Source organism: Lampetra planeri, chromosome 19, assembly GCF_965212315.1.
Source record: "Lampetra planeri chromosome 19, kcLamPlan1.2.h2, whole genome shotgun sequence".
Classification (NCBI taxonomy): Eukaryota; Metazoa; Chordata; class Hyperoartia; order Petromyzontiformes; family Petromyzontidae; genus Lampetra; species Lampetra planeri.
The window spans coordinates 13172882-13197418 of record NC_136125.1 but is presented as its reverse complement, the minus strand read 5'-3'; the positions used below and the strand labels follow the sequence as shown (position 1 = coordinate 13197418).

General features: G+C 47.3%; 2 protein-coding genes across 4 annotated transcripts in view; both read right to left on the bottom strand.

Annotated features, from left to right (window-relative positions):
• Positions 1–2844, bottom strand: part of HECTD3 (HECT domain E3 ubiquitin protein ligase 3) — a 30318-nt gene extending 27474 nt beyond the window's left edge. Inside the window, exons 1-2 of the mRNA XM_078603079.1 lie at positions 2409–2844; positions 1006–1364 (exon numbers count right to left, since the gene is read on the bottom strand). Of these exons, the coding sequence (XP_078459205.1) occupies positions 1006–1362 (357 nt within the window). The 5' untranslated portion in view covers positions 1363–1364; positions 2409–2844. The remainder of the gene's footprint in view (positions 1–1005; positions 1365–2408) is intronic.
• A 2943-nt stretch (positions 2845–5787) lies between these two features.
• Positions 5788–24537, bottom strand: part of LOC144724156 (rho GTPase-activating protein 7-like) — a 50411-nt gene continuing 31661 nt past the window's right edge. For 2 of the 3 annotated variants that reach the window (XM_078603075.1, XM_078603077.1), the window contains exons 5-14: positions 22047–23524; positions 16573–16746; positions 15107–15266; positions 14651–14849; positions 13637–13874; positions 11918–12032; positions 11373–11591; positions 10543–10760; positions 9640–9816; positions 5788–7363 (exon numbers count right to left, since the gene is read on the bottom strand). In XM_078603075.1, the coding sequence (XP_078459201.1) occupies positions 7258–7363; positions 9640–9816; positions 10543–10760; positions 11373–11591; positions 11918–12032; positions 13637–13874; positions 14651–14849; positions 15107–15266; positions 16573–16746; positions 22047–23524 (3084 nt within the window). In that variant the 3' untranslated portion in view covers positions 5788–7257. The remainder of the gene's footprint in view (positions 7364–9639; positions 9817–10542; positions 10761–11372; positions 11592–11917; positions 12033–13636; positions 13875–14650; positions 14850–15106; positions 15267–16572; positions 16747–22046; positions 23525–24537) is intronic. The other variant, XM_078603076.1, reaches the window with a different exon arrangement.

The window sequence follows — 24537 nt, the reverse complement described above, 5'->3', positions numbered from 1 at the left end:
CTACTTTCAGAAATGCTCATGCTGGCCCAGGGTAGCCAATGAAAATGAGCACCAGCCTACTGCTTGCGGAAACATTGAGCCACCGGTTTAAAAAAACTATTTGCCCAATTATATTCCCATTGTGCATGACAAGTAAGCGGCACATCACTTCACGTCAGAGAAAAGTCTCTGGGGAGGAGGATGAAAGTAAAATGGTCTTTCAAGACCTCTCATCCACACTAATCAGCAGCGCTCCTCACATGGCAACCAAACCAAAATGAAGTACTCCCCAGGGCTGAATGTACGCAGCGAATTAAACTCGAAATGTCACATTCTTTGGTGCATTCATTGCTCATCAGTTTGCTACACTTCAGAACTCAGTTTAATTACTTGGGTGTATCCCCGGATCTAAAACCACCCATGACCTCAGTGGTGCTGCTGCAGTGCTCAGACACGGTATTCGCATTCCAAGTCAGCTAGCCATCTCGAAACACCAACTCGTATTTAATGCTTTTCAATTCATGTTAAAAGTGTAGCATTAACTTATATCCATCGGTCCGTCTGTCCGTGTGGAACATGGGTGGGGTCACGCTGACTCTTGTGCGCATGAGTCAAAATAAATTGAACTTTACAAAAAAATGGTGTTGCTATTAGGGACTTCACCTGCAGAAAATGTCCCAAATTGATCAAAAGGTTGCTCAAAACTGAGACACTCAAGGGCGTAAATGTCCAAAGATGCAAATGAGTCTTATCGTATTTATAGAGCGTCTTCAGCAAGGCGTTAAACAATTAACTGTTTTTACAGCACAAGTGCGATGAGATGAGTTGATGAGGATGGTATTTCATGAATATTTCATGAAGTTAATGAGGATGGTATTTCATGAATATGATGATGATGATGATGTGTGAAATAAACGATCGCAGCAACCTTTCGGCTCCCATGCCTCCGATTAAATACGTACAAAGCCTAGCGCACGTCGGAAAGCGTCTCAAGAATCCACGTACGTCCTCGTTTTAAACTCTCACCTGCAACACCTTGGCCCACGCGCCCGTCCCATCACAGTACTGCTCGCCGCTCGCTCTCACCAAAGCCCCCTCGCTCATTGCCAGTGGGACCACCATGCGAGGTGGAGGTGTTGCCGGGGCCTGAGAGCCCGGCCCAGGACGGTCCCACACGCCGTCTCCAGGCAACGGGGAGCTGCGTTGAGGTCCCTCGGAGTCGGGAGGGCCTGCGGGGTCGCCCTGACGCACACTCATGTAGACCACCTCCCTCGGTACGTAGCAGAGCGCTTCTGGCAGCGGCAGGCCATCTCTGAAGCACCGGACGCTCTCCAGGATACACCGGATCCTGGCCAGCCTCACACGGACCCTGCCCGACAGCATTTCTGCAGAAGCCACGGGCCGGTGGGAGTGGCAATTACCAACAAACGCAGCAGCAGCACCAAGGGACACAGAGAAGCAACGCGACACAGAGACGCTTAAAGCCCAACGCCAAGTTCACGAGGTGTGTGAACTATCTACCCAACTAGCACGTAGGAGTTGGCAGCCGCTACGACTTCATGGACTTTAGTCTAACCTCCTCGATCTTGTCCTTAAGTTCCTTGAGCTGAGACAATGATCCATACATGATTTTAGAAACAATAACTGCTGCGTTTAACGCTTGCACCAATGACCGTTTAATTTGTTTGGCGATTCATATTCTTGGTTCTTTCAGTAAAGTCACGTAGAAGGGAAACAATTAAATAATAAAAATATAAAACAATAAAATTCTCAAGACGTTTCGACTGCAACACAAGCAATCATCATCAGGTGTGAAAAACACAGCAAGAACATTTATTTGGCGATGTTGGGTGGGTGGTGACGGGGCTTCAAAGTAAACATGGGACGCTGGGCCAACGTTGGTCCAATGGTTCCAACCACATGCCAACGTTGACTCAACGTTGCATCTGGCTTACGACACAAGATTTGACCAAACCCAAGAATGACGTGGCCAAACCCAAGAATAAATTGTGAATCACGTACCAAACTTTTAGTCAAACGCTCAGGCCGAAATATGGAGGTAATGTTGATTGTCATTTGCTGCCCTGTGCCAGTAGTGGAAAATCCACATTGCCATGGCAGGGGCCACATGCAGTTCGTAATGAACCACTGCTAATCATAGCCTCTAAAGTACAACAAATCCATGCAAAAGAATCATGGAATGTCATCGCAATGCGGTGTCTCCTGCTAACGAATCCAGAAACTCAGCGAGGATTCCCAACACAATCCAGGCTGTCCTCTGGTAGGGGTATCCTCGACTCCGTCACAGTAATGCGGAATTTCCACCGCTGGCTCAAGGGGGCCCAAGGGAGAGATTATGTACAGACCCCATCGCACTCGCTGCAGCACAAGTCTTTAATGTATAAACATTACAATACGTGTCGACCTACTTGTTGAGACTCGATGACGTCACCGCCACGGCAAAGACAAAATTCGGTGTATCTTGTCAATGCTGTCGCGATGTACGAACAACCACCATGGGTAGTCTGCCGGCCGGTGGGAGCGCGCTAATGTTGCTTGCGAGATCCAAGCGCCTTCTCCGCTTCCTGCTCGGCCCGAGAGGCGGCAGCGGGCCCTCCCACCGATGCGTCGTCACCACCGCCCATCTCAATCGTCAGGGACATCATCACTCGCTCGCTCGCTCACTCATCCCCCTGCACCTCGCATCCCGTCTGGAACGTTCGGCCCGCGCAGAGTGGCCAGGCGCGACCACGGCAGGCACTGCTCGGCCTCAGCACCACGGCACGGGTCACGCACTGCGATGAGGATTCAACCGCGTTGCGTATTCCCACGACTTTGGTTCTTACCCCTCTTGCTGCAGTGGGACGGTCCTGGGCGGACGTCAGCGCTGACGTTGGTTTTTTAAATCCCAGTTCGCAAAGGCGACGCGGAGTTGGGTGAGATTATTTATATAAATGTGTTGCGTGTGTTGTGTCGGTTCTGGCCCACTGGCGACCCCAGTGGCCGAGTGGCGGGATTGCGTCTTGGTTGAAACGCTCTGCTGGTTGCTGAGATCATTGATTTTGGCGTGATGCCTCGTGATGTGTAATGTTGGTGATGTCGACATGTCATGGATCCAGAGACAACGACTCACCTCTCACCTGACCTTTGCACCCGACCGATGATTCTATCGTTTGTCCAAATTCCAGCTCAACACGTGAGCTCACAATAATGCCTCCATGTGTTTGTTTCTGCGTTAAAATAAAATGTGTGTTACACATCCCAATAGCCACACGGCCTTCTGGGAGTACATAATGACGGTTAGAGAAATGGTTCAACACAAGCAAAACTCCGGACTGGTTTCAACATTAAGTCTCATCAGCAAGGCGTGCTTGCCGAATGCAGTGCCGCTAGCCACTTCGGGTTGTTGTCTGTGTGACGAGGTTTGAGTGAAGCTTATAGAAGAAGGTACTTTCCCGACTGTCTGTGACGGGTGAGCTTATCTCGTAATGCTGTGGAGTACTCGGGGAAGAGAGGATCCAGTTAAAACGAGCCAGCGTAGAGATGACGGACCCCTATTTGAGAAAGATGTCAGAGACAAGCCCGATGTTGGGCCTGGCAGCAATTAGCTTCCTAATCGCAGCATGTGCAAATGCTGCGTTGAATCCCTTGCAGGACCTCTTTGTGAATGGTATTTACAGACCGCGCTTGGACATTAATTGTTGCCAGGTCTCCAGTTGTGAGCACTGGACCACAGCAAGAGTGAGATTATTACCGCGTGGCGTGTCCGACTCGTGAAAAGGGCACTCGTTTGTTTTCATGGGAGAGCAAAGCACCCATTATGACTCGAATTCAGAGTCCAAGGTTGGATGCGTCTCGATTCAAATCACGTAGATCCTACTTGGTTGATCTTGCTCATTGGGAGAATGGTGCAAGGATGCAGTATGCGGAACCAAAGTGTATGTTAGTGCTGTTTAAAACATTTCTAGACGCACCAATATTTGTTGAGATCATATCAAGTATAATAAAATCTGTAAATTCTGAGAGATAAAAAAAAATCATTGGAAAAATAATGCAGGCTGGAAAACCATGCTTCAAATAACACAGAAATGTGTCTCCATTGTAACACAAGCATTGTGTGCGTGTGTTCCAATCGTCAGCATTTAATGACGAAGTGCATGGTGGTTCTGTGCTGCCACGGCGGCCCCCTGGCCCCCAACCTGAGCACACACGTCGTGTCCCACCAGCGGGGGATTGCCCGGCACAAGGGGTTTTATTCAGAAGGGTCCCTAGAGGGAAAGTCCCACGGTCTCCCGGTGCCAGGAGATTGGCCGACTCTCGTAGGACAAGTCACATTACGGGGCCCTAAATTGGCTTAAAATTGTGCCACACCCATTTTTGAAACCTTTATAAACGATTGCCTTAGGTGACCATCTATATTCCTCTTTACTCCTGAAGACGGTCGCTTGTGTTGTGATCGAAACGTCGTGGGTTTTTATCTTTATTATTATTTTTATTTTATATTACTGAAAGAATCAAGAATACGTTTACATTATAGACTTCCAGTACGCTCACTCAGTTTAATAACCATTGCTACAGCCTACATTATAGACTGTCAGTACACTCACTCAGTTTAATAACCATTGCTACAGTCTACATTATAGACTGCCAGTACACTCACCGAGGTTAAGAACCAGGCTACAGTCTACATTGTAGACTACATTAATGTTTTTGGGTTTTTATTCTTTTTATTTGTATCGTTTTTATTCACTTTATTATTATTTTTCTATTTACGTGACTTTACCGAAATAACCAAAGAATATGAATTCCTGCAGTCATCAAAGTTTTAAGTCAAAATAAAACCTGTTCACAGTTCATCACGGCATCACTGCTACCATCAGTTGGTCACATTTTCTCACATGTATTATGATGGTGCCCTAAGACAAGACAACGACAAGACACTCCCCTTCAGAAAATGATGATTGTTTTTGCATGTGCACAATGGCTGTGTGGTTTTTACACATTTCTGAGTGCTATTTTAAACTGATGAGATCGTACATTTGGCTATATTTGAGTGGGTCTCGAGATGCAGCTAAACATTAATGGCTGCATCAGAGGTACAAAGTACAGTACTTAGTGCCATCACTTAGCAGTCCGTTAGCTGTTCTCTTGATTTAATGTCTACACACCACCCATTTTGGAAGGTCCAGGAAATCAATTGATGTGAACGTAATCAGACTTGGAATATGCGGACTTGCAAATCAGACATTTATCGTGGCCGTATTGTACACAACTTGCAATTTATAATAATTGGAATAACTCTTGAGTAATGTTCTGTGCTTGCAGTAATTCAGATCTTCTATTGAATCACCCATGCGTTTAAATATCACTACAATATATGGTATTCCATGATGGTAACATTTGTATCAGTTATCACACAAATAATATATTTTTCCTCTTACGATGCGTGTGGGTTTTCTGGAGATATTAGTTTTTCTCCACGTATAAAATATTAAAGAAGTTAACAAATAATCAAAGTAGGACCATCTGTAAAAAAAAAAACTTGTAACTTTCGCAAGGCTTTACACTGGTAGATCTTAAATTGTCGTTACTACCAAATTGGCTTTAACATGACGTGCAATGTGAAGAGTCAGCGCTTCATTAGCGGTCACTAAAACGCCATTGATACAGTGCTCTTGAATGTGTCATGTGTATGTATGTTGAACTTCTTTCGCGCCATACTTAGCCAGCCAACCGCGCTCATGGCCTCCAGACAATAGGTCTGCTTGGTTTCAATAGGGCAGGACCCTTTGCAAGCATCACACGCAATCAGTGAAAAGAATAAGCTTTACTTATACACATGTACAATTAACAATGAAAGTTGTGCTACTGTAAAAATACTGCCATTTTATGTCTTAATCCAAGTTTAAGTGCAATCATTCCGCATGTAAAATATATTACGCAATGGATACATATGGTGACAATATAATCGAGGAAATATTCAACACAGCACAGTATATAAAACTACCCTATATCATACACATCATATTACAAGATAAACAAGTGGATAATGCATTTGAAGTCGTATTACATTCCTTTAAGGTATAAAAAAATACTTGCATAAATCTTACCGAATAACAAGAGCATGTTACGTCTTAGAAGCTGTATGTCAGGGCATATTTTTATTATTATTATTATAAAATTCATGCTATTTTAGTTTGTAAAACTCCTGACGTTTGTGAATAACGTATTGTATATCTGAGTGGAAATGCAAAATCAATGCAATGTGATGTATTGATGCTTTTATGCTACATCACCTATTTATGTGTGAAGAAGAAAACAAAGATGGGAAGCCTTTGTGCGTGGTGCAAGCTGTATCTGTCTTGACGAGGGAACACCACATTGCCCATTAAATCGCAATTTCACACCATACGATGATTCCACAATTCCATGTTTATGAATCAACACATTAGCTCATTCACATGACCATTTGCCACATGTTTATGACCCAAAAGACTGGATAACAAGAGACACTATATCTAGCAGGTGGTAAGAGTTCAGAGGACATGAATTGAGGTCTACTCTGTGACAGCTACCTCACGCACAGGTCCAATTGGAAGCTGCAGTGGAATGTGGGGCCATGGTTCACTCTTCTAAGAAAGTATTATTTTTGCCTTTGCTATGGGTGACGGTTAACACTGGACTTTCGGCATGCGTTAAGTAAATGCCATGTGCTTTGCGACAAGGAAACTGTGGTCACATCACCACAGTGGAGCTTTATTGAATGTTTGGGTAACCCGGTGTGTCACGTGGTGTGTGACAATTGCTCTTGGCGTGTCCCCATCTACTCCACCCGACTCCTGATAGGCTGCTGCTTCTGCACCTTCTTCTAAATTCAACCCAGCTACGAGAGCAGCATGTTAACTTTACGTCACTCCAGCGAGACTTAGGTGGCCGTTGCGTTCTGTACGTTAAGTGATCCAGTGTGAACCCACCATTACTGCTTATTATTCATGTCTATCAACCGACTTAACACCAGAGCAGCAGAGTCCTAAAGGACAAAAATACTATGGCTTTAGACCCATAAAGATGCATTAAAGTACACAATACCTTGTGCTAAGTCTGCCAAATAAACATGAGGTGGAAGCAATGCCCATACACCAGCGGTGCCTATTGTTTTTAATACCTATTTGACATAAGGCAAAGCGTTATAATGGGCAAGAGGTGGACGAAAAGCACGAGCAAGTGGCACTGTGGAGTTTAAGATGACGGCGATGTTGTCCGCGTGGGCACGCGGCACTACAGCTTGGTCGGAGATGGCGGCTGGAAGGAGCTGCGGATCCTCGCCACCTTTGCCGCACACCGCAGTCCGAACACTCGCCTGTACCAGTCGGGGGAACGGCCCCTGCCAGACGCACAACAACACATGGCGGTGATGCTCCAGGTTGGGGTAATACTGATTTGTGTTTGATATACAGTAATGCCTTATATGCTGGGACATCTCAGAGGGCTTTACATCTCACCTCATACAATTTAAAGGGGATCCACTGTGGCCGCAAGGTGACATAGCACCCGGCTGGCAAACGGCAACAGTCTGCCAGCAGTTGGGCAGTGATTGCCACGTGTCATCCCAGTTACATCGTTTGCGGGTCATTTTCGACTTGGCAAATGCGGACCATGACGTTGGTGCGCAATGGCCTCTACTTGCAAATGACGCACGGGATCTTTGAAGTCCAATCTGAAGCTGACTGTGTGTGTTTTTACGATCAATTCATCCGCAGTATTAACTGGGGCGGCAGTTGGATTCAAACCACGAACCACTGCAACAGGCGACGAACGCGCTACCACTCAGCCAGGGTGCAGGACTGATGCGTTGTTATTATGATTGCACGGGTCTCTGCAAAAGATGGAACTTTTATTGTGAAGGACAGTTCAGCGAACGCAAGGCACTATGATGGGCGCTGTGGTGTGTAGGGGTCCATTAGAGCCGGGTTATATAGAGTCCAAGGCTCATAAATTAACTTGTTAAAAGAGACAGAGCACTAAGCACGTGGAACAGAGACCATTACGGGAGTGGCAGCTATACTCCGCTACACGTACAAATAGTATTTACACAGCGTCGTATGCAACCACATCTCAATGTCGTACAAATAGTGGAAACGTCCATATCGAGCGCTTTAAGAGGATTGTGTTTTTTTAACATATGCTAGAGAGGGAACTGAAACAGCATTGTGAATATGAAATAAACATGTTCGCCAATAATTTAGAAAGATTTCAGAAATTGAGTGCTTGAGAGATCCATATAAACAAAACTCTTGTGGACTTTAAAGATAACTTGCACATTCATGGCAAGAGAAAAAGACGAGATTCAATATACAGCAGATGAACACAACTGCAAGATGCACATTAAAAAAGCAAGATTATGATACTTATGATTTTTTAAATGTTTAAAGTGATTTAAATGTGGAATAAACACTTTAATTAACCTAAGAGACGCTTAGATGTTTATGCAGTAAATTGGGTAGAGTAATTTGGCAAACATGTTCAAAAGTAGTTTAAAGTTAATTACATTGCTTCCAATTAGTCTCCAATTACATAGTGCACTGTGGTTACACTGGAATAAACAAACTATTTATACCCGCAGCTTGTAACCACGGGGTGTCTTTAAAATGCACCCAACGATTGGAATGGGCCAATACGCCACCATAAAAACGCACACGCTTAGAGGAGCGTAAAGGTACAGCGCGCCATGCACATGGATCAGAGACCAAACGTGATTTCAAGAAAGAGCGCTTGCCAATAGTTAAGTGCCATGAATAGGGACACGCGAATCCTCACTCGGACTGTACTCCTCCTGTTCCGTGTCCTCTCGTTGCCTCCCCAGTACCTCCACTCCACTTCCCCCACAAGTCAACCACGATGACATCACCGCCGTTATCTTCATCATAACAAAATATTCTCGCATCCTTTATACCCCTCCAACTGCTTTTATCCCTGCCAGCACCCCCACCCTCGCACCCTTCGTAAATGCCTCCATCTCCTCTGGTAGCTCTCAACACCCCTATCGTGAAAGCATCCATACTGGGACCCCATCATTGCGACATGTTTCCACCATGTTGCCAACCTCCCTACCCTTGGGCAAAGTCTAGAACAGGTTATCTTTCACATCACCCGTGGACTTCAGGACACTTTTCAATATGGTTTCTGCCAAGACCATTTGACAGTGACTGCCTCCTTGTAAGGCAGTCGCCCTTGTGCTAAGGGTTTATTAATCATAAACAACTTGCGATCTGCTTTACAGGGGATGTTAAAGATCCCATGATGTGTTTTTGATCAGGAGTAGGTCTTGTGCGCAGACGTTATGGTCCGAATTTGATCAATTACTCACAAATTACTCAATTGTAAAACACCACTTGGCGGCATTGCCTCCCGCTGATGGAGATTCCCATTCGCGGGGCCCGTTGCTGTGCGCACTCCGTGGCGCACGGCGAGGGCCGCCACTGGGGTCGGTGTGGCCAGACAGCAGCAGGGCACCGCGACGTGCCGCAAGGAGCCTCGCGGTTGCCGAGGCGTTTGACCAAACCGCCCCACGTGCGCGAATCCAGATCTCGGACAAACCTACGTGCGGATCCACCGACCCTCCTTGCCTCCAGAGCGCTGGACCAACGGGCCGACGCTTACCTGACGTCCGTCCTGCAGACGTGGGTGAGCTTCGAGCGCCCGGCGCCGCAGGGCTCGACCAGGTAGCGCGAGTCGAGCACCAGGGCGCGCACCGTGTCGGCGGCGCTGTCGAGCGCGTGCTGCACGGACACGGCTGTGAGAGCACAGCAGCCCTTGGGAAGATCTGTCCGCCACGTCCTGCAGAGGAAACGTTGGCAGATAATTGTTGCCCCACGATGTGCAGTATATATATACAGTATATATGTAAAATATATATATATTTTAAAAATACGGTCAACGATTATCACAAACGACGTTTATAAAATAATAGCGGGGTGGCAGCCAAGGCATGGAATGCGTTCGAGAATATGTCCAAAGTGGAGATGGAGCAATGGCACCAGTTCATGTGTAGATGCTGCTGGATGTGAAAGCTGCATTGCAAGCGTGTGAGATGGTGGTGGCTTGAGGAGGCCTTCGTAAAGCGGTGGATTGATCATGGCGACTGATGATGATGACCATTATATTTTGTCCCTTCTCATTTTTCATTGCTATCAGTGTCGTGCCGTGAGATGAAGTGTCTAGGTGGAACTCTCCCAAAGAAATACATCACTGCGTGTGATAGAATTGCCTGCAGAAGATGATATTATCGAACCACTTCCGAAAAGCCTTCAATTCATGCCGCATATTCTCATGTATCCTACTGCAGAGATATTCATCAACATTTTATTTCATGAATACTTAAGGAGTAGTATATATTTTGTGTCAACCGAAGTAATGTGCAGTTGTTGTTGATTTGACCAGGGCCACCAACTCGCTACACTTGGTTTAATCACAGGTGGGGCGAAACCCAAAATACAATCCCGAATTCCGGCAGTGCCAGCTCCATTCTACTGAATGCACTGGCCTCCCCGAGCTGGTAAGTACCTGAGCAGCACGTAGTCACGCTTGGAAAACAGGGGCGTAGAATCCTGGACGATCTGGTAAATTTCTGTCTGGTCGTCCAGCGATTCCAGGATGCTCTCCCCCAGGAGATCGGGGTCCCAAAGGTTCCGTTCCCGGAGGACTCGATGCAGGACCTCACAGGCCGGAGCTCCGACCTCTACGCACGCCTTCCACGGCCTGAGCGGACTCCCGTCCTCGATCTGATGGCAAAGCATCACATCCGTTCAAAACGAGACTGGCATTTGTTGTTGTTGTCAAGTACCTCAGTTGTACTGTCGGTGTCGTGAGAATCAATTGGGAATCTCACCGAACAGCGCAAAAGCCTTCGTGCCGGAGTACGATAACGGCATGCGGCAGCAGAGATCACAGAGCTACCGCTCAGATTCCTTCAAGTAACCTCTGATCCACTCAGTAGAGGGCAGCACTTTCTCACTCGCTCTGCATGTGATCCATCTCCATCGCATGCAAGTCAAACCGATCTTTTAATCTCAGAGCTGCAATTTATCATTATTACCGTCAAGTTCTCTGTAAAACTGCGACATCTCTTCACACCAGCCCAATTTCGACATATTATACAAACGGTAAAGGTGCAGCCTTGCAATTACTTGGTCATGCCACTGCTGTCAAAAGGGCCTTCACTCGAAAGAGATATAGAGAGCCCCTCTCAGAGGTATGTTGGCCTCCTCATCCATCTAAGCGGTGCGAGTACCAGGAGTTCGAACCGGCAACCCCTGGATGGCAAAAGCAAAGAATCTTAATGTATGAAAAATGAGAATAGGCTTTACCCTTTCCTTAATGCTTAAATCGATTACCTTCTTGTAGGCGAGCTCAGCCAGATCGCAGTCAGGGACGGCTGTCCACCCGCGGAACTTATCGCGAGCCTCTCTCAGAAGCTCCAGCACGCGTCCATCCAGGAGATCACTCAGGCCCGGGCGTCCGCCCTCGGCCAGCCGCAGCTCGGAGGTGCCGGGAGCCGCCCAGCCCTCATCCGCATTCATCGCGCCGCACCTCCACAGCATCTCCACGGGCACCTGGAACATCGGCAACGACGGTTTGGGGGATTCGGCGAGCGTGCGGCGATTTCAACGATTATTTCAGCGATACTATTTCAGCGACAGAAGTGCACGGGCAATGAAGAAAGCTCCGTGTATTCGCCAACAACACGGTGGCTGTGAAAGTGGCGATTGACATGATTGATATTGCACAACGTCAAGCCAAATGTCACACTGCCTCATACCTCGGTTTATATGTTTTACTGCAGCACTTTGCTGCCGGTTAATTCACCGACAGGAATAACCAGCTGTAGAATCAGTTTAAACAAAATGAATACATACATGAAGAGAATAGAAGCTGTCACCTGGAAGAGATTGTTGTACTTGCTGATCATGTGTGCCAACGCTTGAGAGGCTGCCAGGTTCTCACTCAGCTCCTTCAGGTCGGGCTTGCCCAGGCTTGGCTTCCTCTGCAAGGATCTGCAGTGCGGTAAAGCCGGGTCCACACCTGAGCCATCAGCTGCAAAACTCGACCTCAAAATCGTGCTCTGGTCATCGCCTGCGAATGCTTTGTCCACATCCGAGCGACGAGTTGCGCAACAAGGAAATGAAACGGCGTGTTCAGGATTGTCACATCAATCTACGTAGTTCACACATTTGCGTGTGATTATGCACGTCACTACGAGTAGCTGAACATGGCTTGAAAGCAGAGTCTGTCCAATTGTTTGCACCTGGTTGCAGAGGCGTTCACACAGAAGCAATTCAGATGTCTGCAACCAAGCCGTGCAACTGGGGGCTCAAGGGTGGATCCGGTTTAACAACTGCTCAGTGTTCAATCAGAATATTAATGGTGCGATACAAAATATTACGGTGCGATACAAAATATTAAACTGCTTTTAATTCGCAGGTATACTCCCAAGCTGTGTGTCCCGGGATGTTCGATATCATTTTGGAGCTTCATTAATTACTTTTACGAGTGCTGAGAGTTTGCTTGTTTCAACAACAAGTGCTGCTTAATAATATTGGAAAGCCAATAGGCTGATGGACCAAACATGATTGGTATTAATATGTAAAAACACATACACACTTTGTAACAAGTATACTTTTCCATGTTCACTACTGTGGTGTCATCGTAGCACTTTTGAAAGTAACATTCAAGTGAATTGTCCGCTTACTACGGAGGGTTTGATGTGTTGTCGCTCTGCCTGGCACACGGACAAAGTAAGCATCTACACAATAAGAGCTATTCTAATTATTTGAGTAGCATATTCAATGAGGCCATCATACAACTGCAATATAACATTAACATAGTGCCGTTCTGGATGATCAAGATCTCATGTTACACCGGGGAAATATGAGTCATATTGTTGTTGCCAACGGTCACCACGGGAAATAGTTGCCGAACCATTCTATCGAGTAAAAAAAATTAAGCTCCTGCAAATAGATGTAAAATTTGACAGTGACTCAGCAGGTTCAGGAAGGAATACATCTCATCACGACTACCCGGAGAAGGCAGCATGACCCGGCTAAGGTACGCTGTCAGAGGGGAAGGCTTACTGAGTGGACGAAGCTCGAGAAAGCGAGGATTCTGGGGGGAAAGTCCGAGGGGTGGATGAAGCGAGGGAATGCTGAATGGCGTCAACAATACGACACAACATGAACGTTCACGACAGGGTGATTATCGCAATATCAATTTCCCACAAAGTTATAATTATGTTTTTCATTATTATTGTACAGTATTGTATCTGTGCAGTACAAATATAGATCACTTAACAGTTCAACTGCAGTTCACTCAACAGAAGCCAGCCATAATCGTCTAATCATTGCGGATTCACAATCTATAATTCTTATGAAAGCACGCGCTGTCCTGTTACACAACACGGTCGTTAAACTATTGTGAAAACGAATATGAAAAAAAGAGCAGCGACAATCAAAGATAGAAGGGCATTTTACGAAACGGACAGCATGATTAGCGTGGTGGACCTTATCTCGTCGTGTGATGATACATCGTAGCATCGCCACGTCGCGACAAACCCGGCAAATTCGTGCATGACAGAGCAGGCGGACGTTACAAAGGCACGCACGAGCCTCTGGGTGGCCGCTTGCACCTGGAGGATGAGCCTCCGCGCTTGAGGGTGGTGAGGTGGAAGATGGAGGGCGCCAGGCACACGGAGAGATTTGCCGCCGTCATCTGGTTCTCGTGCGAGCGCTCCACCACCCGCCCGAGGAAGTGCAGCAGCGCCTGCAGCGCCTGCCGGTTCTCCTGCGGCGCCAGCAGCACGGCCGCCTGCAGGCCCTGCAGACGCTGCTCCTTCGGCACGACTGCGGGGGGAGACGAGCGCACGGGCAGGCAGGTGAACGGATGGACCTGGACACCTATGGACGGTCGTCTACACCTATGGATGGACGTCTACACCTATGGATGGACAGGTGGATGGACAGACAGATATATATGGACAGATGCCTGGAAGGATTGATAAGTTCCTGTATTGGAGCTGGGCTATCTGATTATTTAGTAATTGATAACTCTAACATTTGTCAGTTTGATAACCCCACTAATCGTGTAAGGAAATTTGCCTTTAGCGAATCAGGGAAAATAATGCGAATAAATTAACCTCTATTTCCACGTGTGACGGCGGACGGGAGGTGATGGGCAGGGCTTGGTGATGTCAGCAGCATCCTCAGACAGGATGTCAGCATGGTCCCTTTTTATAAAGCCACCGGAGTAGCCGACCACAAAAAGGCAGTCGACTAGAAACGCGCGTGTAGAGTATTTGGCTGCTGCTATACATTTCCACGTGGTAAGCCACTTCGTTGAGCTATCATTTGTGGCCAGGTCGTTTCTGAAAAAAAGAGCTGTATAGCTCAGTGGGCCTTGCCTGGTAAAATATAAATAGTTTAGTTTAAGTTTAGACGACAATATGTTTTCGATTAACCATGGTAACCATGGTAACACCATGGTAACCGACCGCTCGTCCCAGCTCTGCGATGGAAGTCCCGGCTGGGGCTGGCGAAGGTCGACAGCGTGGCCGAAGCGCTTCGTCAGTGGACAAAGCGGCAGGGGGGGGGGGCCATGGCACCGGAGTGGCTGTGCTCACACTGGTAGAGGAGCAGCACCGAGTCGGACAGGCGGCTGGTGAGCAGCGGCTCGGGGAGGTCGCGGAAGTACTGCTTGAGGAGGTCGGCGACGTCGTAGGGAGAGTGGCCCTCGTACGTGACGCCCTGGCGGCACGCCTCGTTGGCGTCGCGCAGCGCCTGGATGCGCGACTTGACGCCCGACTTGCGGAACAGGCCAACCTGCGTGTACGCAGAGAGTCCCAATTGGGGTTATGGATTGTGTAGGCAAGTCCAGCGAGCATCCCCCTAATCCCAAACACACAGACGCACCCATACAGCTCTCATAATACACAGTAGCTCACATTTCATCCAAGGTTTCATCAGTTTCACTCACTCAGCCACCACTCACCCATTTACCCTTACAAGCACTGGCCTTCTCACATACTCACCCACCCACCCATCCACTCACCCATCCACTCACCCACCCACTCACTCACCTGGTCGCAGCCGTGCTGGGCGAGAAATGTGACGGCCTCCTGGATGCCGGGCGGGAGGCTGCGGCCCGTGCGCTGGGCATTCGCCAGCAGGGGGGCCCCAAAGACGTTCACCTCCCTCGAGTCGGGCATCTTAATTCTCTTCATGAAGCTGGGCACAGCCCTGCGTGTGTGTCGGTGTGGGGAGCGGTGGTGTCGTGGTTAGCGTGCTCTGCTACGAACCCGGCGACCCGAGTTCGATTCCCGCTCGTGGCCACCGACACCGGTGACGATTATCTGAACCGGTCATGGGCACTCCTCTAGGTCGACTCAGCCTCAAATTTGGACCTGGTGCGGTGTGTAAACATCGTCACGAGGGAGACAAAAACAGCCAGGCGTGGTGTTGGCCACCCACCCCCTCGTGTGCCGTGCCAGCCTTCATAGGTGCTCGCTAACAACATTGGCTCCAACAGATTAGCACAGTTGACTACGTACGGTGCGAAAGAAGTTCAACATACCATACAGCTCGCGAGTGGATTTGGATCTAAGAGAACTTGGCTAACGCGCCTCTCCCCGGTGAACGTGAACACGAAGTTCAGTGCACCGAGTTGTCACCGCGTCATCACGCTAACCAAATAGAGCCCATTTTTATTAAAAGAATCCCACCCCTCCATACCCACGCCAACTCATGTGTGTCTCTGTCAATAAGTGTAGCTGATTTGACTCGGTCTTCTCTTGTGTTTGAGTGTGTGCTCACAAATATAGTTGATTCAAAGGCACAGTTCATGCATTCTATTCCCCTCCATAATTACCCATGAGGCTAAGCCAATTCCTGCATCATCACTTATAATTGACCTTTTAGAAATTTGAAAGTGTATTTTATTTTAAGTCAGCTACATTTGTGTAATTTAATTCACCCTGGCGTGGAATCTATGCTCATGATGAAAAAGTAAAGGTGCAACCCTGCAATAGATTGCTCACACAAATACTGGAAGAAGGACCTTCACTCGAGGCAGCACCAGAGAACCCTAGAGGGGTTTTGGCCTACTCTTCCATGTAGGCAGGATGTTTTGTAATAGGCAGGAGTACCCATACTTTACCCCACTGCACACACGTGACCTTTCCATTGACTAACTATAGTGAACCCATTCATACTGCTGGGTGGGCAGAAGCTCAGGGAATATGAAAATATCCCCATTATTTCAACTGCTGCATTGGGAGTTGAGTCGAACCGGTGACCTCTGGATTGCAAGTCCAGTGTGCTGCTAACCATCACATTATGGCAGCATCCTACCAATTTGCACATATATATGCATTGTTTTGTTGAGTAACTGATAATGATAGCGATACTGATAACGGTGATGATATTCGCGAATGGTTATGAACGGTCACCTGGAATGGGGCAGTATCCGATAATCATCATCATCATGACGACGACGATGATGATGATGATTATTTTTTGCTGATGACCATGGTCATGACGCTTTTACCAGTTCCAGCCGAGTTTGTTGGAGGGAGAGTATTTCTCCAGGAGAGCGGTGAGCTTCAGCAGCGACAGCGTCTGCAGGGCACGCAGTTGCAGCACGGACAGGCTCTGCAGTGGCACGGACGTGACGTGCAGGGCCTTGTGCAGAAGGGGCAGCGCTCCGTCGAGATCCCCCGGGCTAGACACACGCGGGGGGGGGGGGGGCACAGCGGGGCACAGCGGTGGCACCGCATCACGCCTGTCGTCTGGCACTGAGGGGCGAGTGCTGACACGCCGTGGTGTGCGCCTTGTGGGTCTCACAAAGCCGTGGGGCTGGGAGGTGATTCGTGAATGATTGTCGCGTTAGGCGAGCTAAATGAGTTTATCACGTAGTAGGTTTTCGCGGCCGATATCCATAATAAGAGGGTTTTTTGGTTAGATCGTGTAAATATAAATGTGTATATAAACCCGCCACCACCCGACACAGCTTATTAGTAAGGTTTGTCATGTAAACACTATACTCTGAGTAAATCTGATCTATTTGTGACTTGCTAAGTAATTGTGCCGTTCTTTATTTTATATTTGAAATGCCACGCAACAATACAACAATATGGACTTTTGTGTGAGCAAAAACACGCTTGCATTGGTAATGATAAACACTGGGGGTGAGTTTGTAACGAGTGACTTGTCACAGCAGAGGCAATTTCCTCGCTCCAAGGGCCAATCCCCTCAGCAAAGCAATTTGCTTGCGAAGCACAGTGCAGGCGTGTCGGAGCCCCCCCTGTGAAGGCCACATCTCAAGTGGCTGCATCTGTAACATCTCAAGTGGAAGCATATGTAAAATGCACGGCAAAAAATACATTTATTGGCAGGGCGCTAACCTAATTATACACTTGTTACATTTGAGGATCAATTATGTGTAATTACTTCTTATTACAAGTTATTAGTGGTAATCAGCAGCTGGTTTAATCAGTGGTGGCCAATACTCCAAGCACTGTCATCCATGTTGGTGGCTCTCAACAAGCTCCAAAATCCACCAAATAGCTCAATCAACGATTACCTGTTAAGATTTAAACCCTGTAATCTACTAAACCCTGTAATCTACTAAACCCTATAATATACTAAACCCTGTAATCTACTAAACCCTGTAATCTACTAGGCCCTGTAATCTACTAGGCCCTATAATCTACTAAACCCTGTAATCTGCTAAACCCTGCAATCTAATAAACCCCGTAATATACTACAGACACACAGCCCTCGCACGATATATTGGTAATAGTTGTTTTTTGTTAAGTATGAATTCTTATTCTATGGTTATGTAAAAGCATTTGTTCTGATGTGTCCTTAAATCTACATCAAAATTGGATATGAATAAAACATATTTCCAGTTTTTTAAGATTCCAAGACCTCCATTGCAAAAAAATGACGTGGCACACCAAGTGCCTCACCATGAAAAGCAAACATACCTGCTAGTGGTGTCTCGTCGTTCAAGTTTGAAAAAGCTACAAACTCTATCTCAGGATCCCAGGACTTGGGCGACGCGTGCAGCTGGATTAAGTGATAATTGAGATACATCAGCAACATGTGGTACTGTACCAGTGTTGGCACCTGGCAGAACCATTACAGGTAGTCCTCTACTTACGATGGAGATGCGTTACGACGACCCCATCGTAAGTCGAAAATATCGTAAGTCGAAGATGGCCTAGCCTACCCAAGAATCTTAAAGAATGGTGATAATTTAGCAAAACAGAGCAATTTACAGTACCGTACTGTATAAACTATATACGGTATGTATTTATGAATTACAATACTATATTGCAGAGTAAAATGTAAAGTAAAAAAACAAGGTAAATTCTTAGCCTACCGATATGAACTGCAATTTAATAGAACGTTTTTTCAGGAAACAATCCTATCTGCTATAAAAACTTTTAACATGCATTGAACGTATCGTATCGTGGTAACCTTAAAATTAAATCGCTAAAGCTACGTATTATACATGCATTGGACGTATCGTAACATATCATATTGTACTGTACTCACCAAGATTCTGTCCGTCGTCTGCATACTTGAACAATGTTAGGTTGTTGATGGCAATTTTGTCATATCGCTATCGCCATCGTAAGATCGAAATATCGTAAGTCGGACCATCGTAACTCGGGGACTACCTGTATTTTGAAAGCTTCACCGACTACATTTACCCATCGGGCAGTGGTACTGCTGAGCGACAGCCAGTTTGCCACTTGATGGAGAGGTTGGCGCTTCGAGGCCAGCGGCTGCCCTGGTGAATACTGCGGGCTCCTGAGATATGTGCTGCCTACTTCACAATGGACGAGAGATAACCCACGACGCTATTCGACAAAGAGTAGGCCATGTGTACCGGCGTCAAGGTCCAACTTGGACTAATTTGAATAATGACTCACAAATGACTGAAATAGGAAAAACCACATGGCAACATCACTCCTTACGAGCAGACTCATGTCCTCTTGCAGGTTGCCGGTGCTGCGTACAACTTGTGCCATACAGCGATGTTTACGACTCTGGGGGCTCCCTTGGATAGACTACAGCAGGGCATTGGGATGGTTGAGATGAGATGTGATGTAAGCAGGTAAGAGACTATGAAGAACCTTATCAGGTGAAGAAATTGTCATCAAAGCCTCTTACATTGATATTTAGATGCTCTACTGGCAACTAAATATCAATGTAACCTGAAACTGGAAGGCCTGTCATTTGTATTGTCTCCAAACTGGAACCAGACGCCACCACTGGTAACTCCAGTCTCACACCGTGAGCATACTATTTGTTAGTAACTAGAATGGGCAACGAAAAAAACCTATGGCTTACTTTTCAGAAGGAATTGGGACATAAATTAACAAAGACATTTTGGCCAAGAGTGAAATGCCAAAAAGTATTGGAGTACTGAGCAGGCTAATTCCAAGGCATAAAAAATACTTTGGCGAAATTCCCTGGAACAACGTATGAACGTAACATTTTATGGCACTTGTTTTTGAAAAATAGAAGAGGCAGTGTGAAGTGGTGAACCAGGGAATGACTGCGGAGTGGACGTGGAGATGACCCAGGACAGGAATGAGTAGAGAGGACCGGGAAGGCAGACTCTACATGAGTCGGTAAAATGCCAGGAATAAGAAATGTTTACAGTATCATCATAATAACATCAATAACATTATAGAATAACATAATAATGATAACAAGTATAAGAGTAACATAGTAACATTAAAGCAGTTAACATGAAGTAAATAATTATGTATAAACTAATGTTTTATGGAACAGACACATCAGAGGCATATTGATAACTAAGTAAAGCAAATACGCTTAAGGCAGGACACCGATCGAGACATCAAAATACAATTATGGCAACTCAGGCCAGGCAACAATGACTGCATAGAAATGGTAAATATTTAACTTGGATGTCCACTTGATTTCGCTACAATCGAGCACCGAGAATGAAACATGTCTGACTTGCATGTGACAATTTCTCTGCAGAGTGTTAAAGTGCATGCCTACACTGTAAATGATAGAAAGTCAAATTGCGGGTTTTTACTGGGAGAAGTTTCGTGTCAAATCGCTTCTGCGGAACATTCTCTGAATATTCTCCACATGGAATCTTAATCTCATTACATGACGCCAATAAAACGACTGAATTACATTTCGCGGGGAAAATCCCCAAAATATATGAAACGGAGAAATATATGGTACACAACTGCAGTAGATGTAGCAGACACATTCCTGCATTTGCTTATTAACAAATATGTTTTTACTCATAAACCACAGTTGCATATCATGTTGAGAAATATTATTTGGAATAAACGAGGAAAAAACAAGAAAAGTGTTATGTAATGTTTAAAAAAAATTAAAATTCAATAAAAATATTTCTTGGACGGAGGATAGTGTTTAGATTGGACAGCTGAATGGAATTTCAGAGTTAACACAGTTCACCCAATTGATACTCTTCAAAAACACAACGCACACTTTCACACGGACGTTTTCCTCCAGGTTTTGCTTGTTATCAAGGAGAACACGCCTCTAGGCGATATCACGACATCCATCACAACACGGTCAAGAAACACTCGCGGGGTACATCCTTCAGTGCCTGTACGTATGTTGAACTTCTTTCGCACCGTACGTAGCCAACCGTATTAATCGGAGGTGCGGGAAAGCACAACAAACTGAACACACAAAGCAGTTCTAAAGAAATTAGTTTTCGATCTAGATTTAAAAGTGTTAACATATACAATCATTTTAATTTGAGAAATATTAATCGGTGAAATTTTATTCAAACAAGTCTGTAAACCGTAATAAACTGTTCAAGGATGAATGTATCCGTTATACATGTTTTGCGACATCATACATTTTCTATAAATATAATTGGCTTGCTTCAACAGCCATTGGAATCTTTGGGAAATATATTTACTTAATTCTCCAGATTATAACATGCCCTTTCTCCCCCATGTATATGAAAGCAAACGTTGTGGTGTGTGTGCCACGAGATTGTATAACTCTATTGACACCGGGCACACGTTTGCAGGTGGTCTTACTATGTGGAGAGCCTTAGAATCTGAACAATATGGTATATGTGCTTTACATGTGTAAAATAAGTCAAAAAAGTGCCTCAAGCATAATTTACCATATAGTATAAAACATATATATACAACTCTACAAGTGCCAATGTGGTACAGAGTATATCGTGCATTGGAAAGTACTGACACGTTTTATTAGTATTGTTATAATACAGTGACTCGTACATATCACAGTAAAGTATATCTAAGAACTCAATGTGATTAAGAAAAATAGGGCTGAGTAAATGATCAGATGTTCTCGTTAAAAAGTGAAGACAGCATTTCAGCGACGCAATTTACAACATAGGTCAGAGGAACGCTACCAAACAACACAGCGGTCACAGTTAGCGCAAGGTTAAGTTACCACCCATTATGGGGTGTTCCCCACGATTACTACCATGGAATTGCAATAAATTAATAAATGCAAATCAATGCTGATCATTAAAAAGTGTCAACATGATGACAAGTGTATACGATGCACCCTATAGGCTGGAAGGGCTTATAGCTGAAAGAATATATTTTTTTCTTTAGAACTGCTTTTTGTATTTAGTTTGTTGTCCTTCCCTCGCACTTCCAATTTGCACGGTTGGCTACGATATCTTACATATTCAAATGGCTCTTACTGTCAGAGTTAAGATTTATATTTACACTTTTTTGTGGGAAAAGCAATTTGGAATAGTGTATGCTGCGCACGTACAAAAGCAACTAAATTGAAAACGTGAAACCATCAATTACTAATGTATTCTCTGGTTGTACTGAGCGTTCAGAGCGATGTCTGCGATATTTTGCTCCCAGCGCGTGAAAGCCCCCAGCAATGAAACGTCAGACATTGTGCCGAACAACACGTGGCCCGACCCGAAAACACATCAAAGAGCGACGCGGCACAACTCCGAAATCTGCGCAACAATCTGACGACCTCCCTCACCTGCTGGGCTCTGTGGGCGACTCCTGCTCCGCGGTCGGGCTCCCGTTGGCCTCCGTCCGCGCGGTCGCTTCCCCAGAACCGTCCACGACCGCGAATGGTCGCCCCTCGCTCCCCGCAGCGGAGGATGCGCTCTCCGAGCTCGTCGACTCGACAGAGAGCGACGACGGCTCTTTGCCCGACGAGTCCTCGGGGGGCCCCTGCAGGTCCCGCCACATCTGCTGGGACCACAGGCTGACCGTCCGCTGGACGCCGATCACGTGCTCGATCACGTCGTCCAGGTTCGTGAAGTCGACGTCGCACGGCAGGTCCGGCCCTCCGGCCCGAGCCGGCGCCTTTTCCCCCGACTGCCCGGGAACCGAGGGCTCTGCGCTCCTGCGCCGGACGGGTGGCAGCTGGGCGAAGGGTACGTTGTCGTACAGGCTGATTCGCCTCTCGAGCGGGTCGCAGTCCTGCAAGCGGCGGTTGACCACCAGGCTGTCGGCGCTCGCGCTCGTCATGAGGCCCTTGTAGCCCCGAGCGTCGCCGTGGCCGCCGCCTCGGTCTTCCGACGACACCCTGCTCTTGCCGCGCAGGTGGAAGCTCCCCGTGCGCCAGTTGACGTCATCGTCCATGCAGCTGTTGGGACGAAAGCCCTTGCACAGCAGCACGCGGGGGAAGGTGCCAGGCTTGTAATCTTGAGGAAGCTGAAAGATCTGATTTCTAATTAAAAAGCAATTGTCAGCCTTGCTTTTGGGTGAATTTACATGCGTTTTGTCTGGGCCGCAAGAATGATCCGTCGCGTCGCAACAGTTGGGGGTGGATGTGATTATTTTGCTTGGTGACAGCACAAGATCGTCCTTATCGCCGCTTGAGGTACCATTCACAAGGGGCCCATTGCTCGTAATTTTCAATGAACCATTGCCCTTGCAGGAACAGGAAGTGAGTTTTATATGCTCGCCATTGGCACCGGCTTGCAAAAGCGGACCGCTGATCTGCAGCCTCTCTTTGGTGGCTGCCGCTTTGCGTTTTGAATGTCTTTTCAAACTCAAGTTCTCCACTCGTTTCAGAAACCCCTTGGCCACCGACGGACAGCCGTCCTCGTCAGTCAAGCACGCCCTGCCGCTCGCACGCTGGCGATCCCCGGCACACCGATCCGCGGGCAGAGTTGACGGCGAGCTCCGGCAGGACGACCTCGCCCCGTCCTCGTCGTGCTCCACGGCGACGAGGGGCTGCGTCGTCGTCTCCGGGCGGGGCGTGCGCGTCCCCTCGACGTCCTCGACGCTCTCGAGCTCGTCGAGGACCGACGTGGCGGCGCTCTGCTGCGTGCTCATGCTGGAGGACACCGTCTCCGAGCTGCCATTGCTGCTCTTCGTGCCTCTCACGAGCCAGGGTCCCCTCATCTCCTGGAAGTCCTCGACGGGCACCCACTTGCGGCTGGTTGCGTCAAAGACCCACTTTTCGCTGATGGCGCATTTATCGTCATCGTCAGAGTCGTCGCCCTAGGGAGGATGCACGTGGTATGAGTAACAGAGAGATGCAGGTGCAATGTGCGACGTGTGACCGTGTGTCTCATGTGTCAGATTGTGCCAGCCAATCATCATCATCATCATCATAATTCGTTAACAAACATGATCAATCTTCTTTCATTCCACATTGCATGATTTAAGTAACTAAAACAATATGCTCCATCCTGTAGCAACACAATAAGCCCCTGTGTTGAAAAAAACATCGTCTCCTGATGAAACCAGATAAAATGTACACATCAAATGAGATGCCAAGTATTAGATCACGATAAAACATCTGTGCATTACCTCGAGAGAGAAATCAGATGAGGATTCGAAAAGACAACAACGCCTGTGAATTGCCATATCTGTAGCCATTTCAACCATTTCACATCATGGTACTTCCCAGAAACGTTCCGACGCCATGGAAACGAGAGTTTATGTTTACTAAATATGATCTTTTTTTGTTTTTACACTGTTAGGAAATGCGCGTGATGTTGATGAATGATACAATAAAAATGTCACGGCACAGGGAGTCGTTTGCAACGCTGGCAACGGCCCCACAGCTCTGCAGTGGCCGGCTCCCAAAAGGCGCTTGGCACGGCTGGGACCTCAAACAGCGCGCCAGGAGATCGCGCTCCCTCCCCAGCCTCGCTCCCTCCCCAGCCTCGCTCCCTCCCCAGCCTCGCTCCCTCCCCAGCCTCCTGCCGCAGACACAGAAGTCGCTGCTCCCCCCGGGCTGCCTCGCGCCTACGCGGCGGGCCGCACCGCGCCGCCTGACGTCGGGTGACGTCGCACTAACGTTGTGCTGACGTCGCTCTGACGTCGCGCTGACGTCGCGTTGACGTCACACTGACGTCGCGCTGACGTCGCTCTGACGTCGCGCTGACGTCGCTCTGACGTCGCGTGACGTCGCGCTGACGTCGGGTGACGCGCAAGCACTGGCGCCGAAGGGAGAGCAGCGGGCAAGGTGGTCGCCCGAGGCGCACCGGGCGGCGGGCACCGTCGAG